The 18,218-nt window shown below is 44.8% G+C and overlaps 1 protein-coding gene across 2 annotated transcripts in view; it reads right to left on the bottom strand.

Annotated features, from left to right (window-relative positions):
• Positions 1-15,358: 15,358 nt before the first annotated feature.
• The window catches only part of NCKAP1 (NCK associated protein 1), a 156,759-nt gene continuing 153,899 nt past the window's right edge, over positions 15,359-18,218 (bottom strand). For both annotated transcript variants that reach the window (XM_069733250.1, XM_069733249.1), the window contains one exon: positions 15,359-15,755. In XM_069733250.1, the coding sequence (XP_069589351.1) occupies positions 15,639-15,755 (117 nt within the window). In that variant the 3' untranslated portion in view covers positions 15,359-15,638. The remainder of the gene's footprint in view (positions 15,756-18,218) is intronic.

An 18,218-nucleotide genomic window follows, 5' to 3' on the forward strand; every position in this document is an offset into this window, starting at 1 on the left:
TGTTGTGTGATTGGTGAGTGCAGAAATTGAGCTCTTCCAAGAGTTTGTGGTGGAACAGTGGAAGGTTTGAGGGGTGAAGATGGAGTCTCAAGGGAGCCCAAAAATGTTGCCATTATGGGGCCCTGAAATTAATGGTGGCAGCGCTGATTAACCTTATAATAATAAATCAGAAGTTAGGACTGCTAAAGTCCTTTTTGCAGAAGTGATGGTGAATTGATCTTTAGAAAATAGGAAACTTTAAAGGAAAGCTTCAAACGGCTTCTTAGTTTCTGATTCTCTCTCCATTTTGGTTTAGAAAATACATACGGCAAATTTACTCTACCCCTTGTTCCCAAATGTGAACCACACTAATCAAATTAGCTGTTGGCCATGACATAGATGCGTGTTGAATTCTTGTAAAGCAGCTTGGCAATCACGTATGTTGAAATAGCCTCTCTTCATTGCCAAAGTGCTCCGATGCTGCCTTTGAACATGACAGAGAAGCTTCCATCTCTGAATATCTCAGGTTTGTAGCCAATGAGAAAGATAATGTTTTGAATTCAGGGACATAAATCTCATCTCAAAATCTCCCATCAGGAATTTGCTATAATTTTTCTCTAACTTTCATCTAGAACTTGTTAATACTTTTATGTCTTCAGAGCCAGCTCGCCAGAGTTGAGAGAATTGCATCAGAAGTGGTGGCTGCCCAGAGAAAGTTTTGTGCAATTGAATGTTATATGCCCAAAGAATAATCAATGTCCAATATATGTGTGTACTTTCCAAATCCCTTTTACACAGGCTGACAATCGGCCAAATGAGAGCCTGTAAGAATGCTTGTTCCCAATCACTGGCCTGTATAGTAGATGAACAATTAAAGGCTTATTCGCTGCCCAATTGCCAGTTATGGCAGCCTAAAATTTATAGACAATCTGACAGCAGGTTTTTGCTACCTAATCTGGGCTGCTTGATGTAGTTTTAGCAGCAGATCAACACTAGAGGACTAGTAAACCTACAGTCAGTTAGTCCTCCATATTCATGAGCTCTAATCCTATCCCCAATTGGCAGCTTTCTATGCACAGTGTACACAGAAAAATGCCAATCAGTGGTGCGGGTGGTATTATACAGAGCTCAGCATTCAGAGAACTGCTATATCTGCAGCAGATAAAATTGTTTTAATCAGAATTGCCGCAATCAGTAAAGTGAGTGATTCATTGCTGGAGTCAGGGTTTGTGCTCCTACATCATGTTGCTACAAGATGGGGTAGCAAAAACCTGGTGGCAGATTCCCTGTCACATAAAAGCAGGATGCTGCAGGTTTATTTTGGGTAACAGGAGTGTAAATGGGATATATATACGTACACAGATCAATAGTTAACCCCCAATATCATTATTCCTTTCTTTACAAGAAACCATTCCTATTTAATCTAATGGCCAAAGCCTTGTTTACATATGTCCTTGTATCATTAATATCCATTTTTGCATTAGAATTCACGGGTCTTCTCACTTAACCAATAAAAAAGCAACATTTTGCACTAATAATTAATTGCAGAATCTGTCAGAGGAAAATCTCTTCCTCCAATTATGGATTTTCGCTAAATTTACCTACGTTATATAAAACTACAACTTTTAGAAAGTGCAGCCAGGGTCGGCGTTAGGGGCAGGCAGACAAGGCAGCCGCCTAGGGACCCCCACTCCTCCAAGGGCCCCCAGTTGAAAGCAGTGATGGAGGAGAGAGCATCATGTGATGCTCCTTCTCCCATCACTCTCATCCTCTGCCTCAGTGTGTGCCAGCAGATGAGACGCACTGCAGAAGCTAGAGCAGCAGGACAGGGAGGAGAGGCAAGTATTGTTTGTGTATGTATGTGTGTCTGATGCATGATACGGTGTGTGTGGGAACTGCACTATACTGTGTGTGTGTGTGTGGGGACGGTGTTATACTGTTTATGGGGGGGGCGCTGAATTATACTGTGTGTGGTGGGCTGCATTATATTCTGGGAGTTGCAGTATACTCTGAGGGGGGCTGCAGTATACTGTATCAAGGACCGTGGGGAGTGCATTTTACTATATGGGACCTGCATTATAGTATATTGAGGACTATCTGTACCAATCATTCTTCCTCAGCCGGAGTAAGGGTATCTGCACATGCTTAGTAAACGATGCGGGTTGAACGCTGCGTCCAGGTGTTAGAGCATAGTGGATGGGATTTCAAGAAATCCCATGTCCTCTATGCGTGCACAGACACTCGCAGCTCACCTGTGGAGATGGACATCTGGCGCATCTCTCCAGACCGCAGCATGTCTATTTATCTTGCTGAGATGCGAGTCTCCGCAAGACAAATTTCACCTATGCAAAGTATTGGACGCGATGAATCTGCACGGTTCAGAAATCACATATAGATTCACCTGCGTTCAATAGACAGAAGTGCCTTGGATCCAGCGGACATGTGCTGCGTCCAAAGCGTTGACAATTACTGAATGTGTGCACCTACCTTGAAGAGGCCAGGAAACAAGCTTTGGACTACTTCAATATTGTCGATCGCACTGAACTTAGCGCTTTCACAGCGCTTTCCTGACCCAAGCCTGGGTGGTTAGTGGCGTCCGCCAGTGCGTGCATTCTTTTGTTATTATTTTGGTTACGCTGACACCCCAGTAGCGGTGTCGACCGCAAGTAGTCTACACAGACTCAGATCCCAAGTCTTAGGACTGAGATCGGAGACTCCTTGCTTGTGCTCGTGTGCGGTACCGCGGCCCTGTGACTTAACAGGGTTCGCTTCCTTCACACAGGGTGAAGTTAACCCGTGTGTGTATTCACATTGTACCGCTATACAGTCCATCATTACTTGGCAGCAGGTTCCATCTCTGCACGGTGGACCCCAGGCTGCGAACACACCTTATTCTACCTATCTTATTATTTGGTGCGTTCCGCTAGCCCTAACAGGTAGGAGACTCAGGAAGATACAAGAAAACATACCCTCATATTAAGTAGCAAGATCCCTTCATAAACAACCATGTAGATACCAATAGAGAACTATGAAGAGGCTGGATCACAAATCTAATCAATAAAACCATGAATTTTATTACAAAAAGTTAAAACCAGTACAAACAATGTAACAAACAGGTGAGCTATTATAATGAACAAGTACAAGGTCATAACAGAAGCCGAAGACTGATGAGACTCCCCAAGAAAAAGCATATATATGGTACCGGTGGAAACTATATGCTAAACGTCCCTCATTGTACCGATGATAAGGCTGACATACAGGATATGTGACAATCTGTGCCTGAACAAATGTCAGGGTGAGCACTATCGACGGTTACCATGTAATCATGAAGACTATCTCAACGATCATAATTACCTGTAGTCATCTTTAAACCAGGGGGAGAGGGGTCATACAGTCAGAGCGCACCAGACCCAGGAAGACCCCACTTCTTACCCCGAGACATAAAAAAGCCAGGCTGGAGTTTGCCAAAACTTACCTGAAAAGGATTAAAACGTTTTGGAAGAATGTCCTCTGGTCAGTTGAGACAAAAGTAGAGCTTTTTGGGCAAAGGCATCACCATAGAGTTTACAGGAGAAAAAAAAGAGGCATTCAAAGAAAAGAACACGGTCCCTAAGGTCAAACATGGCGGAGGTTCCCTGATGTTTTGGGGTTGCTTTGCTGCCTCTGGCACTGGACTGCTTGACCGTATGCATGGCATTATGAAGTCTGAAGACTACCAACAAATTTTGCAGCATAATGTAGGGCCCAGTGTGAGAAAGCTGGGTCTCCCTCAGAGGTCATGGGTCTTCCAGCAGGACAATGACCCAAAACACTTCAAAAAGCACTAGAAAATTGTTTGAGAGAAAGCACTGGAGACTTCTAAGGTGGCCAGCAATGAGTCCAGAGCTGAATCCCATAGAACACCTGTGGAGAGATCTAAAAATGGCAGTTTGGAGAAGCCACCCTTCAAATATCAGGGACCTGGAGCAGTTTGCCAAAGAAGAATGGTCTAAAATTCCAGCAGAGCATTGTAAGAAACTCATTGATGGTTACCGGATGCGGTTGGTCGCAGTTATTTTCGCTAAAGGTTGTGCAACCATGAATTAGGCTGCGGGTGCAAATACTTTTGTCTGGCCCATTTTTGGAGTTTTGTGTGAAATGATCAATGTTTTGCTTTTTGCTTCATTCTCTTTTGTGTTTTTTTCATTTAAGACAAATTAAATGAAGATAATAAAACCAAAGAATTTGTGATTGCAATCATTTTCAGGAAGAAACTGAGTATTATCTGACAGAATTGCAGGGGTGTCAATACTTTTGGCCACAACTGTATGTACAATTCTGAATGCTGGAGATATGTTTGATAACAGTCATCATGAGATCTGCACGATTAATACCAGAAGAATTAGGAAACTTTGTTTTAGGCCGTGTTCGTGTCACGTTTTTGTCACATGACAGCGGCTCCGTCAGGACTTCCACCTGTAGCTGGGGTGAGAATGGTCTTTTTTTTTGCGCAATCTTGCGTTGTGCAAAAATAGGGATTTGTGTGTACTCACCGGAAAATCCCTTTCTCCAAGCCAATCATTGGGGGACACAGGACCATGGGGTGCTATGCTGCTGCCACTAGGAGGACACTAAGTGAACACATAAAAAAATTAACTCCTCCTCTGCAGTATACACCCTCTCTCTGGCAAAGATTGAACCAGTTCGGTAGCAAAGCAGTAGAAGCATTAAACAAAAGACAATAAACTATGTAAAAACCGAAGAACTAACAACAAGCCAATAGGCTAACAGGGTGGGTGCTGTGTCCCCCAATGATTGGCTCGGAGAAAAGGATTTAACGGCGAGTACACAAAAATCCCTATTTCTCCTATGCCTCATTGGGGGACACAGGACCATGGGACATCCTAAAGCAGTCCCTGGGTGGGAAATAACACAACTGCTAATACCCCATGTACCGCTAGCTTATAGCTGTGTACTGCTGATTGCAGAATGCGCCTGCCAAGGGCAGCATCTGCCGAGGATTGAGAATGAATATGGTAGTGTTTTGTAAAAGTATGCAAACTGGACCAGGTTGCAGCTTTGCAGACCTGTTGCGCTGATGCCTGGCGCACAATGGCCCATGAGGCGCCCACTGACCGAGTCGAATGCGCCTTAATCCCTGCTGGGATAGGAGAGTTCCAGACACAGTAGGATTCTTGAATAGCAGAGCGGATCCACTTGGCTAGTGTGGCCTTTGAAGCGGGTAGACCCTTCCTAGGTCCCTCTGGAAGCACGAACAGGACATCTAACTTGCGGAAGGGAGCTATCTGAGAGATGTACCGTCGAAGAGCCCTAACCACATCGAGAGTGTGGAGAGCTTTCTCAATACGATGGACTGGTGCCGGACAGAATGAAGGCAAAACAATCTCCTCGATGAGGTGAAAGAGGAAACAACTTTGGGTAGGAAAGAGGGGCAAGTCCTCAAAACTGCTTTATTTGGATGAAAGATCAAGAACAGGGGTCGGCAGGAGAGAGCTGCCAACTCCGAATCTCGTCTGATTGACGTAATCGCTACTAGAAAGATCACTTTCCAGGAAAGAAAAGTTAGAGAGACGTTCTGCAGTGGTTCGAATGGAGCCTCTTGAAGGACTCCGAGAACAAGATTAAGATCCTATGAATCCAGCTGCATTTTATAGGGAGGAGCCATGCGGGCAACTACCTGAATGAACGTCTTAACCGGTAGTCTGGTGGCAATTTTGCGTTAGAATAGAACTGACAAAGCTGACACTTATCGTTTGAGCGAGCTTACAGCGAAACCCGAATCTAATCCTGATTGGAGGAATTCCAATATGGAAGGAATGGAGAACATTAGAAAACGTCCATGGGCGTTGCACCATGAAAACAAAATTTGTCAGGTGCGATGATAAATGCGCATGGATACGGGCTTCCTAGCACTAATGATGGTGGAGGACACCCCAGGAGAGAATCCAGCTTGGGTTAAAATCCAGGATTCAACAGCCACTCCATCAAAGACAGGGCCCCAGAGTTCTGGTGGTAAATCGGGCCCTGTGAGAGAACCATGCGATCTGGTAGCCTCCAGGGGACGTCGGAGACCAGTTGGATGAGTTCGGCGTACCATGCCCGGCATGGCCAGTCTGGCGCGACTAGGATCACTGGTACCCCCCTCTGCTCTGATTTTCTTGATGACCCTAGGGAGCAGGGGGAGGGATGTACGGGAGCCGGGACTGATGCCACGGCAGCACCAAGGCATCTGCTCCGACGGCACGTGGATCCAGTGATTGGGCAATGAACTGGGGAACCTTGTTGTTTAGCTTTGAGGCCATGAGGTCCACATCCGGAGTCCCCCAGCGATGGCAAATTTGCTGGAAGACTTCCAGATGGAGAGACCACTCTCCCGAGGCGAGGCCCTGGCGACTGAGAAAGTCCGCCGCCCAATTCTCCACACCCGGGATGTGGATTGCTGAGATGGGTGAGTGGTTGCTCTCGGCCCAACGGAGGACGACTCACTTTGTGCATGGCCGTCGTGCTGCGGGTTCCCCTTTACAGTTGATCTCGAGTGGACCAATGACCTTGTGCCGTGTGGCGGCTGAAAACTGCCCCCCAGCCCAAGAGGCTGGCGTCGGTGGTCACCACTAACCAGCTTACTGGGAGAAATGACATTCTTTGGTTCAAGGAGGACTTCCGCATCGACCACCTGAGGGTTTGCCTGATTGGCGGAGGCAGACAATCGACGGTCGAGTGAGAATTGGCTCCTGCCCCAGGCCAATAGCAGCGCATGTTGCAAGGGACGGAGATGGAACTGTGCGAATGGAACGGCTTCCATTGCTACCATTTCCCCGAGGATGCGCATGCTGAAACGAACGGAGTGAGGAACTGGGCGGGAAAGACTGCATGCTCCCTGTTGTAAGGCCAAGACCTTTTCTGGAGGGAGAATGACCAACCCGCGGGAAGAGTCCAGGATCATGCCCAAGAAGGAAATTCGCTGAGTTGGAATGAGATGACTTCTCAAAGTTTATTTTCCAGCCCAGACGAGAAAGAGTATCCACTGTGATACCGATGGACTCCTCGCAGGCTGGATAGGACGGGCCTTTGATCAGTAGGTCGTCCAGATATGGAAGTACCACCACTTCCCGAGTGTGAAGAATGACCATGACAGCTGCCATGACCTTGGTGAAAACCCTGGGGGCAGTGGCAAAGCCACAAAATGGAAGTGTTCATCACGGAATGCGAAGGACAGGAACTGTTGATGAAAGGGAAAAATTGGGATGTGTAGGTAAGCATCCTTGATGTCTATGGATGCTAGGAACTCTCCTCTTTCCAGTGACACGACAACAGAACTTAGAGAGTCCATTCTGAAGCGTCGGACCTTGACACAGTTGTTTAACAGCTTTAGGTCTAGTATGGGTTGTAATAAACCGTCCTTCTTTGGGACCACAAATAGGTTTGAGTAAACCCCCCTGAACCTTTGGTCCTGGGGACCAGAATAATGACTCCGTCTTTTCAGAGCGCCTGTATGGCCTGAAGAAAGGATGATGTTTTTGTTTTGGGAGAAGACTGGAAAAAAATGTGTTGGGGGAGGGGAAGAAAACTCGATTTTGTATCCGAAGGACACCAGCTCTCTGACGCACTCGTCATGAACGACCGAGAGCCAGGCTTGATGGAACAAAAGTAAGCGACCGCCTACTTTGTCGGTGTCTGCCGGATGTAGCGACAAGTCATTGTGTGGAAAGTCTAAGGGATCTGGGTCCCTTAGAGCTGGATTACCTCGGTCTGGGTTTCCCGGTACGGTTAGGTCTGTATGAGACCTGGGAACCTCTGTCTCCACGCGAAGCTCGTCCTGAACCCGAAGAGAAGGTTATGGAGGACCAACTGGAGTTGTTGCGAAAAGGCCGGAACCGAGGCTGTTGTTGATTCCGGAAGGGCCAGGCAGGTCTTTGCTGAGGAAATTTACTCTTTCCTCCGGTAGCGTCGGAAATAATTTGGTCTTGTTTTTCTCCAAATAATTAACCAGCTTGGTAAGGCAGAGAGGTCAATGATTTTTTGGAAGGAGAATCTGCTCGCCAATCTCGGAGCCACAGGGCTCTTCTGATGGACACTGTGTTTGCGGCTGCCTGTGCAGCGCAATTGGCCGCATCTATAGAGGTGTTAACTACGTAGTCCCTGGCTTGAGTTATTTGGCTAGCGAGTTTTGCCGCCTCTGGGGGAAGATTGCTATTGAGGATGGTTGTGGTTAACACCTCTGCCCAAGCGACCATTGCCTTGGCCACCCAAGTCATGGCGAAGGATGGGAAGAGAGCTGCTCCTGAAACCTCAAAGACTGAGCAAGCCAGGTAGTCAATTTGACAGTCAGTAGAGTTTTTGACTGAAGAACCGTCGGACAAAGATAGGAGTGTTTTGGATGCGAGACGCGATACAGCAGGATCCACTGAAGCAGAGAGCAGCAAATCCTTCATTAGATCTGGAGCAAAAGGATATTTGGACTCAATAGGTTTTTGACCCGTGAACCGTTTATCTGGGTGGTCCCTGTGTTCCTGGACAATGTCCTTAATCTCAGGATGAATAGCAAATATTTTTTGGACGCGTTTAGCCTTCTTAAAAGACACCACGTGTTCCGGAGTGGAAATGGATTCCTCGTCCACCATCAGGGTCTTGTTGACCGCCTCAATGAGGGAACCAAGCGTCTCTTGACAGGTCGAGGAGTCCTGGATTAAAGACACATCAGACTCATATTTAGTCATATGCGCTGCGACCCTCAGGAGAAGGGGAGCGAGAAATGGAGCTTGCAGATGCCGAAGCACAAGCGTGATCGGGGGATGCGACATAGGTCCTCTTTCTAGAACCCTGAGCCCCCTGTAACTGAGTACGCCCCCTGTAGTCTGTTCCATACCGGCACCAGAGTTCACCACGGTCAGCAGAGGGGTGTTCTGACTTATGCAGGGACCCCGGAGAGTCTATTGCCTTGGCCAGGGAAGCGATAGATCGTGAAAGGGAAGTGGCCCACTCAGGAGGGCTATTCTCAGCAGAGCCAGTGGCGACATTGGCGGGAGGCAGCTGCACACAGGCCGGGTCACAATTCGTGCATAAAGGGGTACTGTGGGCACGTGGCAAAGTAGTATTGCAAGTGGCACATGAGGTAAGAAACAGTGTTTTTTATTAACCCGTTTGGTCTCCTTAGATTGAGACATAGTGTGACAGAGTTAAAGCAGAGTGTGTGCTATAGGTGCAGAGAAGGGGTTAAGCTTTCTTTCAGAGGCTGAAGCAGCTTACCCAGGGTCCTGTGTCTGTGTCCCCAGGGAAGGAGTCGGTGTCTGGAGACCGCAGAAGGGAGTTCGGCGGTCCTGTAGCGTTGAGAGGCTCAGATAGCGTGATCCCACCACGGATGCCGGAAAATATGGCCCCCGAGACTATAAGTGGCGCCTCTCGTTCAGGACGAGAAGCACCAGGTATGTGGGCGGAGCTCCGGCGGTGGGAGGCGCCATGCTAATTGCAGCCTAGTCTGGTTGAAAACCGGGGACTAAATTTTTGGGGCCTGCCGACTGATAAAGAAGGGGCCGCGATGATCACCGGACGAACTGCCGCAAGAGCCAAGCCAGCAGTTCCTCACCACATGGACCAGGACCATCCTTCGCAGGGAAGCGCGGGGGCTCATATTCACAGAGGCTGCTGATGATATCCTGAGGGTATGAGCTCAATCCATCCTCCCTATAGCGGGGGATGGAGAGAACCCTCCTTCCGCCAGCGATCGTGGAGCTGTTGTAACGCCGTTAGGTGGGGGCCTCTGCATCCAGCTGTGTGTTTTCTTCGGCCCTGAAGAGGAACATGAAGGGGGAACCTGCATGTGCTCGCCGTCTTTCAGGAGTGTGGCGATCGGGACCATAAAGGAACGTCTCTCCAAGGAAGTTTAGGCGTGACCCGGTCGTCACAGGAGAAGGTACGGGGAGGTATAAACCAGACCCAAGTGCCTCCTACAGACACTAAGCAAGAACTGGTTCAATCTTAGCCAGAGAGAGGGTGTATACTGCAGGAGAGTTCATTTTTTTATGTGTTCACTTGTGTCCTAGAGGCAGCAGCATAACACCTCATGGTCCTGTGTCCCCCCCAATGAGGCATAGGAGAAAGATTCCGACTTTTTAAATAGTTTTTCACTACAAATCTGATGTATACAGCATATTTTTGGCTCAAAAAAAACAGTTGGCATGATTTTTTTTTAACGCTTTTTGTGATACGTTCTTACATGCATTTATTTGTCTTTCATTCGAAAGGGTGAAAAACAATGCAAAAACCACTAAAAGAATTGACATGCTGCACATATGGGAGAAAAAACAAACTAACGCTTTGATGCTTCCAGTCCTCAAGGAAAAACTAAGCAGCATGAAATTTCACAAATGCTTATGCTTCAAAGAGGCTTGGAAAAAAAAACAAACCTATGCAAAAAGGCAGCGTATGAACAAGCTCTTACAGTCTAAAAATATTGACTGCATTTTCTATTGTGAAATATTTAGAATTGAGAGTCCTCAGTGGTTGATACCTTTTAATGCGATTAAAAGGTATCAACCACTGAGGACTCAATTCTAAATATTTTTCTATCCACGGGCTAACATGGTACCAAGATATATACGGTATCTTTCCTGTATTTTCTATTGTGCAAATCCATCATTTCCTTGTAAGTTGGAAGATTACCTAGCACTGTGGCTACTTGGCTGCAATATAAAATGTATATAAAATTTCATACAAACCTCAACATGGAGAAAAGCTGTAACAGTAGTAAACAATACCACACGCACCTGGAGCACTGGAAGCAAAACAAAGGCATAAATTACTGATGAAATCCCCCATGACACCATGGATCTGCTTTACTCAGAGTCCCTTCCTTTAAAGCCAACTCTGTACTGTTCCAATCTTCTTTTTAATCAGCTGGCAAATGTTTTGTCTTGCACTGAACTGGAGCCATAGTTTGATGTATTAGACAAAGGGCAATATCAAAGCAATTTGTAACCCTGTATTACTTCCATCTCACCCCACAGAGATTTTTTTCCCTCCCTCATTCTTGAACACAAGAAGCTATTATAATGGATGAGCACAGAGCTGCTTTTCTTTCATCATAAAAACCCTGTTAAGTGTTTACATAAAATTCACGGAGGAACGCAGTATAATGTCCAGACTGGGAGCCGTCCAGGGGCAGAGTTTTAATGGTTGCGATCAAAGAATAATCCATCTCGTCAGCTTTCAGATGTAATGAACCAACTACACTTCTCCGCTCGGTTAAAACAAAGAAGTGTTCCAAAAGCAGCAAAACGAAAAAGCGCAGAAAAGACTAATTGTTAATGCATTTAACTTTGCCACCGTCTGTCAGAACTGATAACTATTTTTTTTTTAATTAAAGTAACATCAAGTAGTTGGTGTGCTCTACATGAGACTAGGAATTACTAGGACACCTATTCACACTCATATAACATTTTGGTGTATATATAGTTGCAATCATGAGTCAACCCCTTTGGATTCATACATTTTAATAAACCTATAAACAATAATAACTTATAAAGGGGCTATCCGGGACTAACCTTTGGATAGGTCATCAATATCTGATTGATCACCTGTTGATCAGAGAGCACAGAAAGTGCTCTGTCGCGGCCAGGTACTGCCAAACCTCCCCCATATTCAAATCAATAGGGGGAGACTTGTAGTACCCGATAAGTATACATTGGACAGAACTGTGCTGCTCCACAACTGAGGACTTCTAGCCATCGTAGGCACCAATTCATCGGCGGGTGTCGCACCTCCCCAAATCTGGTATTCATGACCTAACCTAAGGATAGGCCATCAATGTAAAAGTCCAGGACGACTCCTTGAAATAGCTCAATGACTATGGCAGTGGCAGTCTCAGAAAATTATTCAACCCAGTCATGACAAGAGTCTTTAGAACTTCGTAGAGCCCCTTTAGCTGTTATGACCTGCTGCAATCGTGACGCATAACCGGACAACAAGAGGAATCTTAGCACAATCCCCATTGTCATTGGACTCCAGTTCACGAATAGTCTTGGGTTGCCAAAAGAGTGGTTCAACAAAATTTAAGAGATCATTGCATTGCGCAATTACAAGACACCCTCAATAAAGGAGTGGTTCTGCAGGTGGGGACCACAGACCACATCTCAGTACCAATGCTTTCTGGCTTATGATTTGGTCACTTTTGAATGTTGGTTGTGCTTTTACACCCATGGTAGCATGAGACGGACTCTCCAACCCACACAAGTGGTTCAGGTAGTGCAGCTCATCTAGGATGGCACATCAATGCGAGCTGTGGCAAGGATTGTTGCATCTGTCAGCATAATGTCCAGAGGCTGGAGGCGCTACCAAGAGACAGGCCAGTACACCAGGAGACGTGGTGGGGGCCGTAGGAGGGCAAAAACCCAGCAGCACGACCGCTACCTCTGCCTTTGTGCAAGGAGGAACAGGAGGAACACTGCCAGAGCCCTGCAAAATGACCTCCAGCAGGCCACAAATGTGTATGTGTCTGCACAAATGGTTAGAAACCGACTCCATGAGGATGGTCTGAGTGCCCGGCGTCCACAGATGGGGGTTGTGCTCACAGTCCAACACCTTGCAGGATGCCTGGTATTTGCCACAGAACATCAAGATTGGCAAATTCGCCACTGGCGCCCTGTGCTCTTCACAGATGAAAGCAGGTTCACACTGAGCACATGTGACAGACGTGACAGAGACTGGAGATGCTGTGGAGAGCGATCTGCTGCCTGTAACATCCTTCTTTTTCTTCCCTTTTGCCATGTTCCAATTTTTGTCCACTTTGTTTGCACCCCCAATGTTACCTTGAGGTTATTCTATTTGCTGTGCGCCAACTACAACATTATTACTGTAACATCCTTCAGCATGACCGGTTTTGGCAATGGGTCAGTAATGGTATGGGGTGGCATTTCTTTGGAGGGCCGCACAACCCTCCATGTGCTCACCAGAGGTAGCCTAACTGCCATTAGGTACCAAGATGAGATCCTCAGACCCCTTGTGAGACCATATGCTGGTGCGGTTAGCCCTGGGTTCCTCCTAGTGCAGGACAATGCCAGACCTCATGTGGCTGGAGTGTGTCAGCAGTTCCTGCAAGATGAAGGCATTGAAGCTATGGACTGGCCCGCCCGTTCCCCAGACCTGAATCCGACTGAACACATCTGGGACATCATGTCTCGCTCCATCCACCAATGTCACGTTGCACCAAAGACTGTCCAGAAATTGGCGGATGCTTTAGTCCAGGTCTGGGAGGAGATCCCTCAGGAGACCATCCGCAGCCTCATCAGGAGCATGCTGAGGCGTTGTAGGGAGGTCATACAGGCACATGGAGGCCACATGAACTACTGAGCATCATTTTGACTTGTTTTAAGGACATTACATTCCACTTTAATTTTATGTGTGACTCCAAATCAAGGCCTCCATTGGTTAATAAATTTGATTTCCATTGATTATTTTTGCGCGATTTTGTTGTCAGCACATTCAACTTTGTACAGAACAAAGTATTCAATGAGAATATTTCATTCATTCAGATCTAGGATGTGTTATTTGAGTGTTCCCTTTAATTTTTTGAGCAGTGTATATTCAAAAGGCATCAAATTTTCCTACAGATACAGCAGAAAGCAGAGTTTGGAAGTTCAAAGTAGGAACACTGGCTGCACGACTATGCAGCCGAATTAGGAGGTGGTCACCGGTTATACCAGTTTCCTGAAGAGAAAAGTGGTCAAAAACATTTGAGAGACTGCAAAATGCCTACAGCATAATTAATTGCAGGGACTGTGTTTTCAATTTTTACAGTAAAGTGCATACTATACGCTGGTGGCTTCAATACCAGAATCATCAAGCTATATACCTCCACTAACATGAGAAAAGTTAGCTCAAACTATATAAATAAGTTGCAGAAGATTTTGGATTCTGTTCTGTGCTGTGATAAACTAAAAAACTTAGACAAAAGAATATATATATATATATATATATATGTATATATATATATATATATATATATATATATATATATATATATACACATATATATATATATATATACATATATACATATACATACACATACACACAATTTAAAGAACAACATGCCTACAGTGAAGCATGATGGTGACTCCGTAATGAACTGGGGCTGCTTTGCTTCCGCTGGCAAATGTGCAATGAAGTCCCCAGGTTTATCTGCACATTGTATATGCCCGGGGAAGCTGAGAGTTTTGCAAAGAACCATTGGTGATGTCGCTCTTACAAGTCATCTCACTCACACCTATAGGGGACTGTAAAAATGATGAGAGGGAGGATTAGTACAGGGAAATCAACACCACTGAATTACATAATATAAACAATTTTAGGATAAAAATTAAGGATAATTTTACATTTCTTCAGCAATTGCTAATCAGTAAAATACGGCTCATTAGAATGCAGGAAAGCGTGCAGTGTAGACATGGTGGCGGTTTACGGAAGCTAGGGTGTATGTTGTGCAGACTTTTAGAGGGATTGTGTCAAAGTGGCAATGGATTTTATAAGTAAAACCTGTAAACAGGTTCCCTTTAAGATCATTCTCATAGGCACATTGAAATTAATATTAAAATACTTGGTGTTGTAATCAACAGGTTTCAATCAGGCACAAAACTAAAAAAAACGCCCCCTCAGAGTCAGTAGCCTCTTATTTTACACCCATAAGCTCAAAAAAGAAAACAAATCGAGTAACGACTATTCACCGAGCAGACGCTGTTTCGATACAGTCTAGTGTTTATTGTATGTTATGGAAGGTACACTTGAATTTCAAAAAGTTAAAACATATAAAAGTGGTTAAGGGGAAAAACAATGTATCAACATTTGATAAATGCATAAGAATGTCTTCTCATACCATATAGCAGGGTACAATGGTAATGTTAATGCCAACGTAGCATTGTGGAAATTAGTCTAAAAAAAGTTATACTATGCTTTTTACAAACAACATTTTTTGCTGCTTAAAATACCAGGAAGGAGATCTGTCTCATCGAGAAATGTTCCTTAGCTTTGTTCGGATATGAAGGGAGATTGCTTTTGGGGCGCAGGGAAGGAGGGAAAAAACAAATGATGCAATTACTTCACAGAAATCACAGAATCACCTGTCCAATCCATTATCGATAAGAACATAAAAGGTACAGATAATAATTCTCCCTATATGAAATAATTTACACACAGATGTATGTCACCTATACCACCATCTAAAATAATCACTAAATACATTTTTGAAATAAACAAGCAATATTTTGCATGATCAAATATCAAAACAGCCAAAAAGTAGTGTTTGTGTCTTTTTCCCTCTAGTTTTCATTCTTTGCAAGTAACTGTCCAGAAACAAAAACTTTTTCATTTTTATTATATATATATATATATATTTATTTATTTAATTTTTTTTTTTTGCTGATTTTATTTATTTTTATTTTTTTCAATATTGTAGTGAAGTGCAACCAACCAAGCTTATCTGGTAGTACAACTGCATAAAGAAACCACTGGTCAAAAATACAATGGAATGGGGAAAGAGTTTTAAGTCATAAAACCGTTTTTTTGCTTTTTTTTGTATTTTCTTTTCCAAACCATTAAGCAAAAGTACTCCACAGTTTTCAGAAGGTGATGAGCCGATGCATACTCGGGCCATGTTTTCATAGAGCCAATATTTATGCAGAGGACGTGACACTTTGCTTGTAAACTGCATGGTAGGCGTTTCTCAGTAAGACGTATGGGAAACAAGACTCCAGCAAGTCCATGGTCAGGAATGGCGACTCTTGCACAATCTGTTAGGGAATACAAATAGGTCAATATGAAAGGAAAACAAATTATTTATTATACTTACATTTTCAGCGCTGTCCCCGATGGGGCTCACAATCTAGATTCCCTATCAGTATGTCTTTGGAACGTGGGAGGAAACCGACGCAAATATGGGGAGAACTTACAAACTCCTTGCAGATGTTGTCCTTGGTGGGATTTGAACCCAGGACCCCCGGAGATACAATGCTGCAGTGCTAATCACTAAGCCACTGTGCTGCCCTAATTCCAAAGAACATCGTTGAACACCACACTCACACCAAACTATTACCTGACTCTCTATAATCCAATATCAGAATTCCCTATTTGCGGGTTATGTCATTGAGAACAAAATCATCAGTGGTCCGAAATCAGATGTGCAAAATCCTTATTTTCTCCAACATTAATTTGTATTGGGGCCCTGGCATTTTGACTGTCTGCCAAAGCGGTCAATATCGGTGGGTTTGGCCGATGTAAATCCAATGTATATGGTGGCCTTAAAATCCTGAGTTATGGCAATATGAGACATTCATGTTTCACCGTGACGTGCGTAACAACCGTGGGTCTTCTAACCCAAACAGGACAACAATGAACCATCATTTTAGCCGACCAATCGCACACCGTCATCATCTACAGAGAAGTTGTTTAAGATTATGGACCAATTGTCGTTCAACTCGAGAAAAAAAATCCTTCCTGAAAGAACATCCTAGAATGTTCCAAGAAAGAGGATTCATCTTTGCCCAATGTCATTGATCATCTATGGCCAGTGCCTGTAGCGACCAACATGGACTAAAATGTGTGTGGCTGTGACGATCCAACAACTGCTCACCGTATGATCGTTCACTCAGTAGTTATCCAACCATCAAGTTCCTTCTAACTACTGTGTAAACTAACATTAATCTGCCATTGTCCTGAACTATGGTTTTGGATTTTTTAGCTGCTTCTGTTTTCATCATTGAGATGAATTAGCCCTGAGCTACTAAAGGTAACGTCACATTTAGCGATGCTGCAGCGATCTAGACAACGATGCCAATCGCTGCAGCGTCGCTGTTTGGTCGCTGGAGAGCTGTCACACAGACAGCTCTCCAGCGACCAACGATCCCGAAGTCCCCGGGTAACCAGGGTAAACATCGGGTTACTAAGCGCAGGGCCGCGCTTAGTAACCCGATGTTTACCCTGGTTACCATTGTAAATGATAAAAAACAAACAAACACTACATACTTACATTCCGGTGTCTGGTCACGTCCCTTGTCTTCAGCTTCCCGCACTGACTGAGCGCCGGCCGTAAAGCACAGCGGTGACGACACCGCTGTGCTCTGCTTTACGGCCGGTGCTTACAGTCAGTGTGGGAAACTGAAGGCGAGGGACGTGACCAGACACCAGAATGTAAGTATGTAGTGTTTGTTTTTTTTACATTTACAATGGTAACCAGGGTAAACATCGGGTTACTAAGCGCGGCCCTGTGCTTAGTAACCCGATATTTCCCCTGGTTACCAGTGAAAACATCGCTGAATCGGCATCACACACGCTGATTCAGCGATGTCAGCGGGTGATCCAGCGACGAAATAAAGTCCTGGACTTTCCCCAGCGACCAACGATCTCCCAGCAGGGGCCTGATCGTTGGTCGCTGTCACACATAACGATTTTGTTAACGATATCGTTGCTACGTCACAAAAAGCAACGATATCGTTAACGATATCGTTATGTGTGACGGTACCTTAAGAACAACTGAAGGTCCAAAATGAAATCTTATGTAGCGGCAATAATGGAAGTGTCAAGTGCCACATTTAAAAGGAGTCTGGCAGCACAGACTAACTGTTCAATCAAAGCACTTCAGTGCGTCTTTCCACATATCTCCGTTATTCTCTAGCTCCTGTAAAGCCAGAGTGGTCAATCAAGGTCAGGAGGAAGAGGAGGGTGGAGATGGAAGCAAAACATGCAGTTGGGAAGGTCCTCCGAAATGTTCTGTATGTAAAGATGCGAACGGAGAAAAAAAACAACCACCAGAACTATGGAGCAAACCATAAAAATACGAACAAGGATATAAGATTTAAAATATATCTTCTTTATTCACAACAGTTTTAGTAAAAGATAAAATGTGTGCACATATCAGGACAAAAAATAATAAAATATAAATGGGTATAAATGATGGACCAAAGAATATATAAAATCAACAATGTTATTAGGGCCCAAATAAAACAAAGAAGCACCAGAAAAGCATTAAGCTACTTACTGGTAGCAGCATTTTTCGGAGGCCCATGACAGCACTACGAGAGAGGGGATCCGCCCTTCAGGAACAGGAAGCCTACAGATACAAAAGGGCGGCACCTCTCCCCATGCATCAGTTGTATATTAGAGCCTGAGAGGACTACCGCGGTTAGTAGCACACAAACATACATTATATACAGTTTATGTACAAAAATAATCCATCATATTGAACTATATACCACACG

Source organism: Ranitomeya imitator, chromosome 7 (genome assembly GCF_032444005.1).
Source record: "Ranitomeya imitator isolate aRanImi1 chromosome 7, aRanImi1.pri, whole genome shotgun sequence".
NCBI classification, from domain to species: Eukaryota; Metazoa; Chordata; class Amphibia; order Anura; family Dendrobatidae; genus Ranitomeya; species Ranitomeya imitator.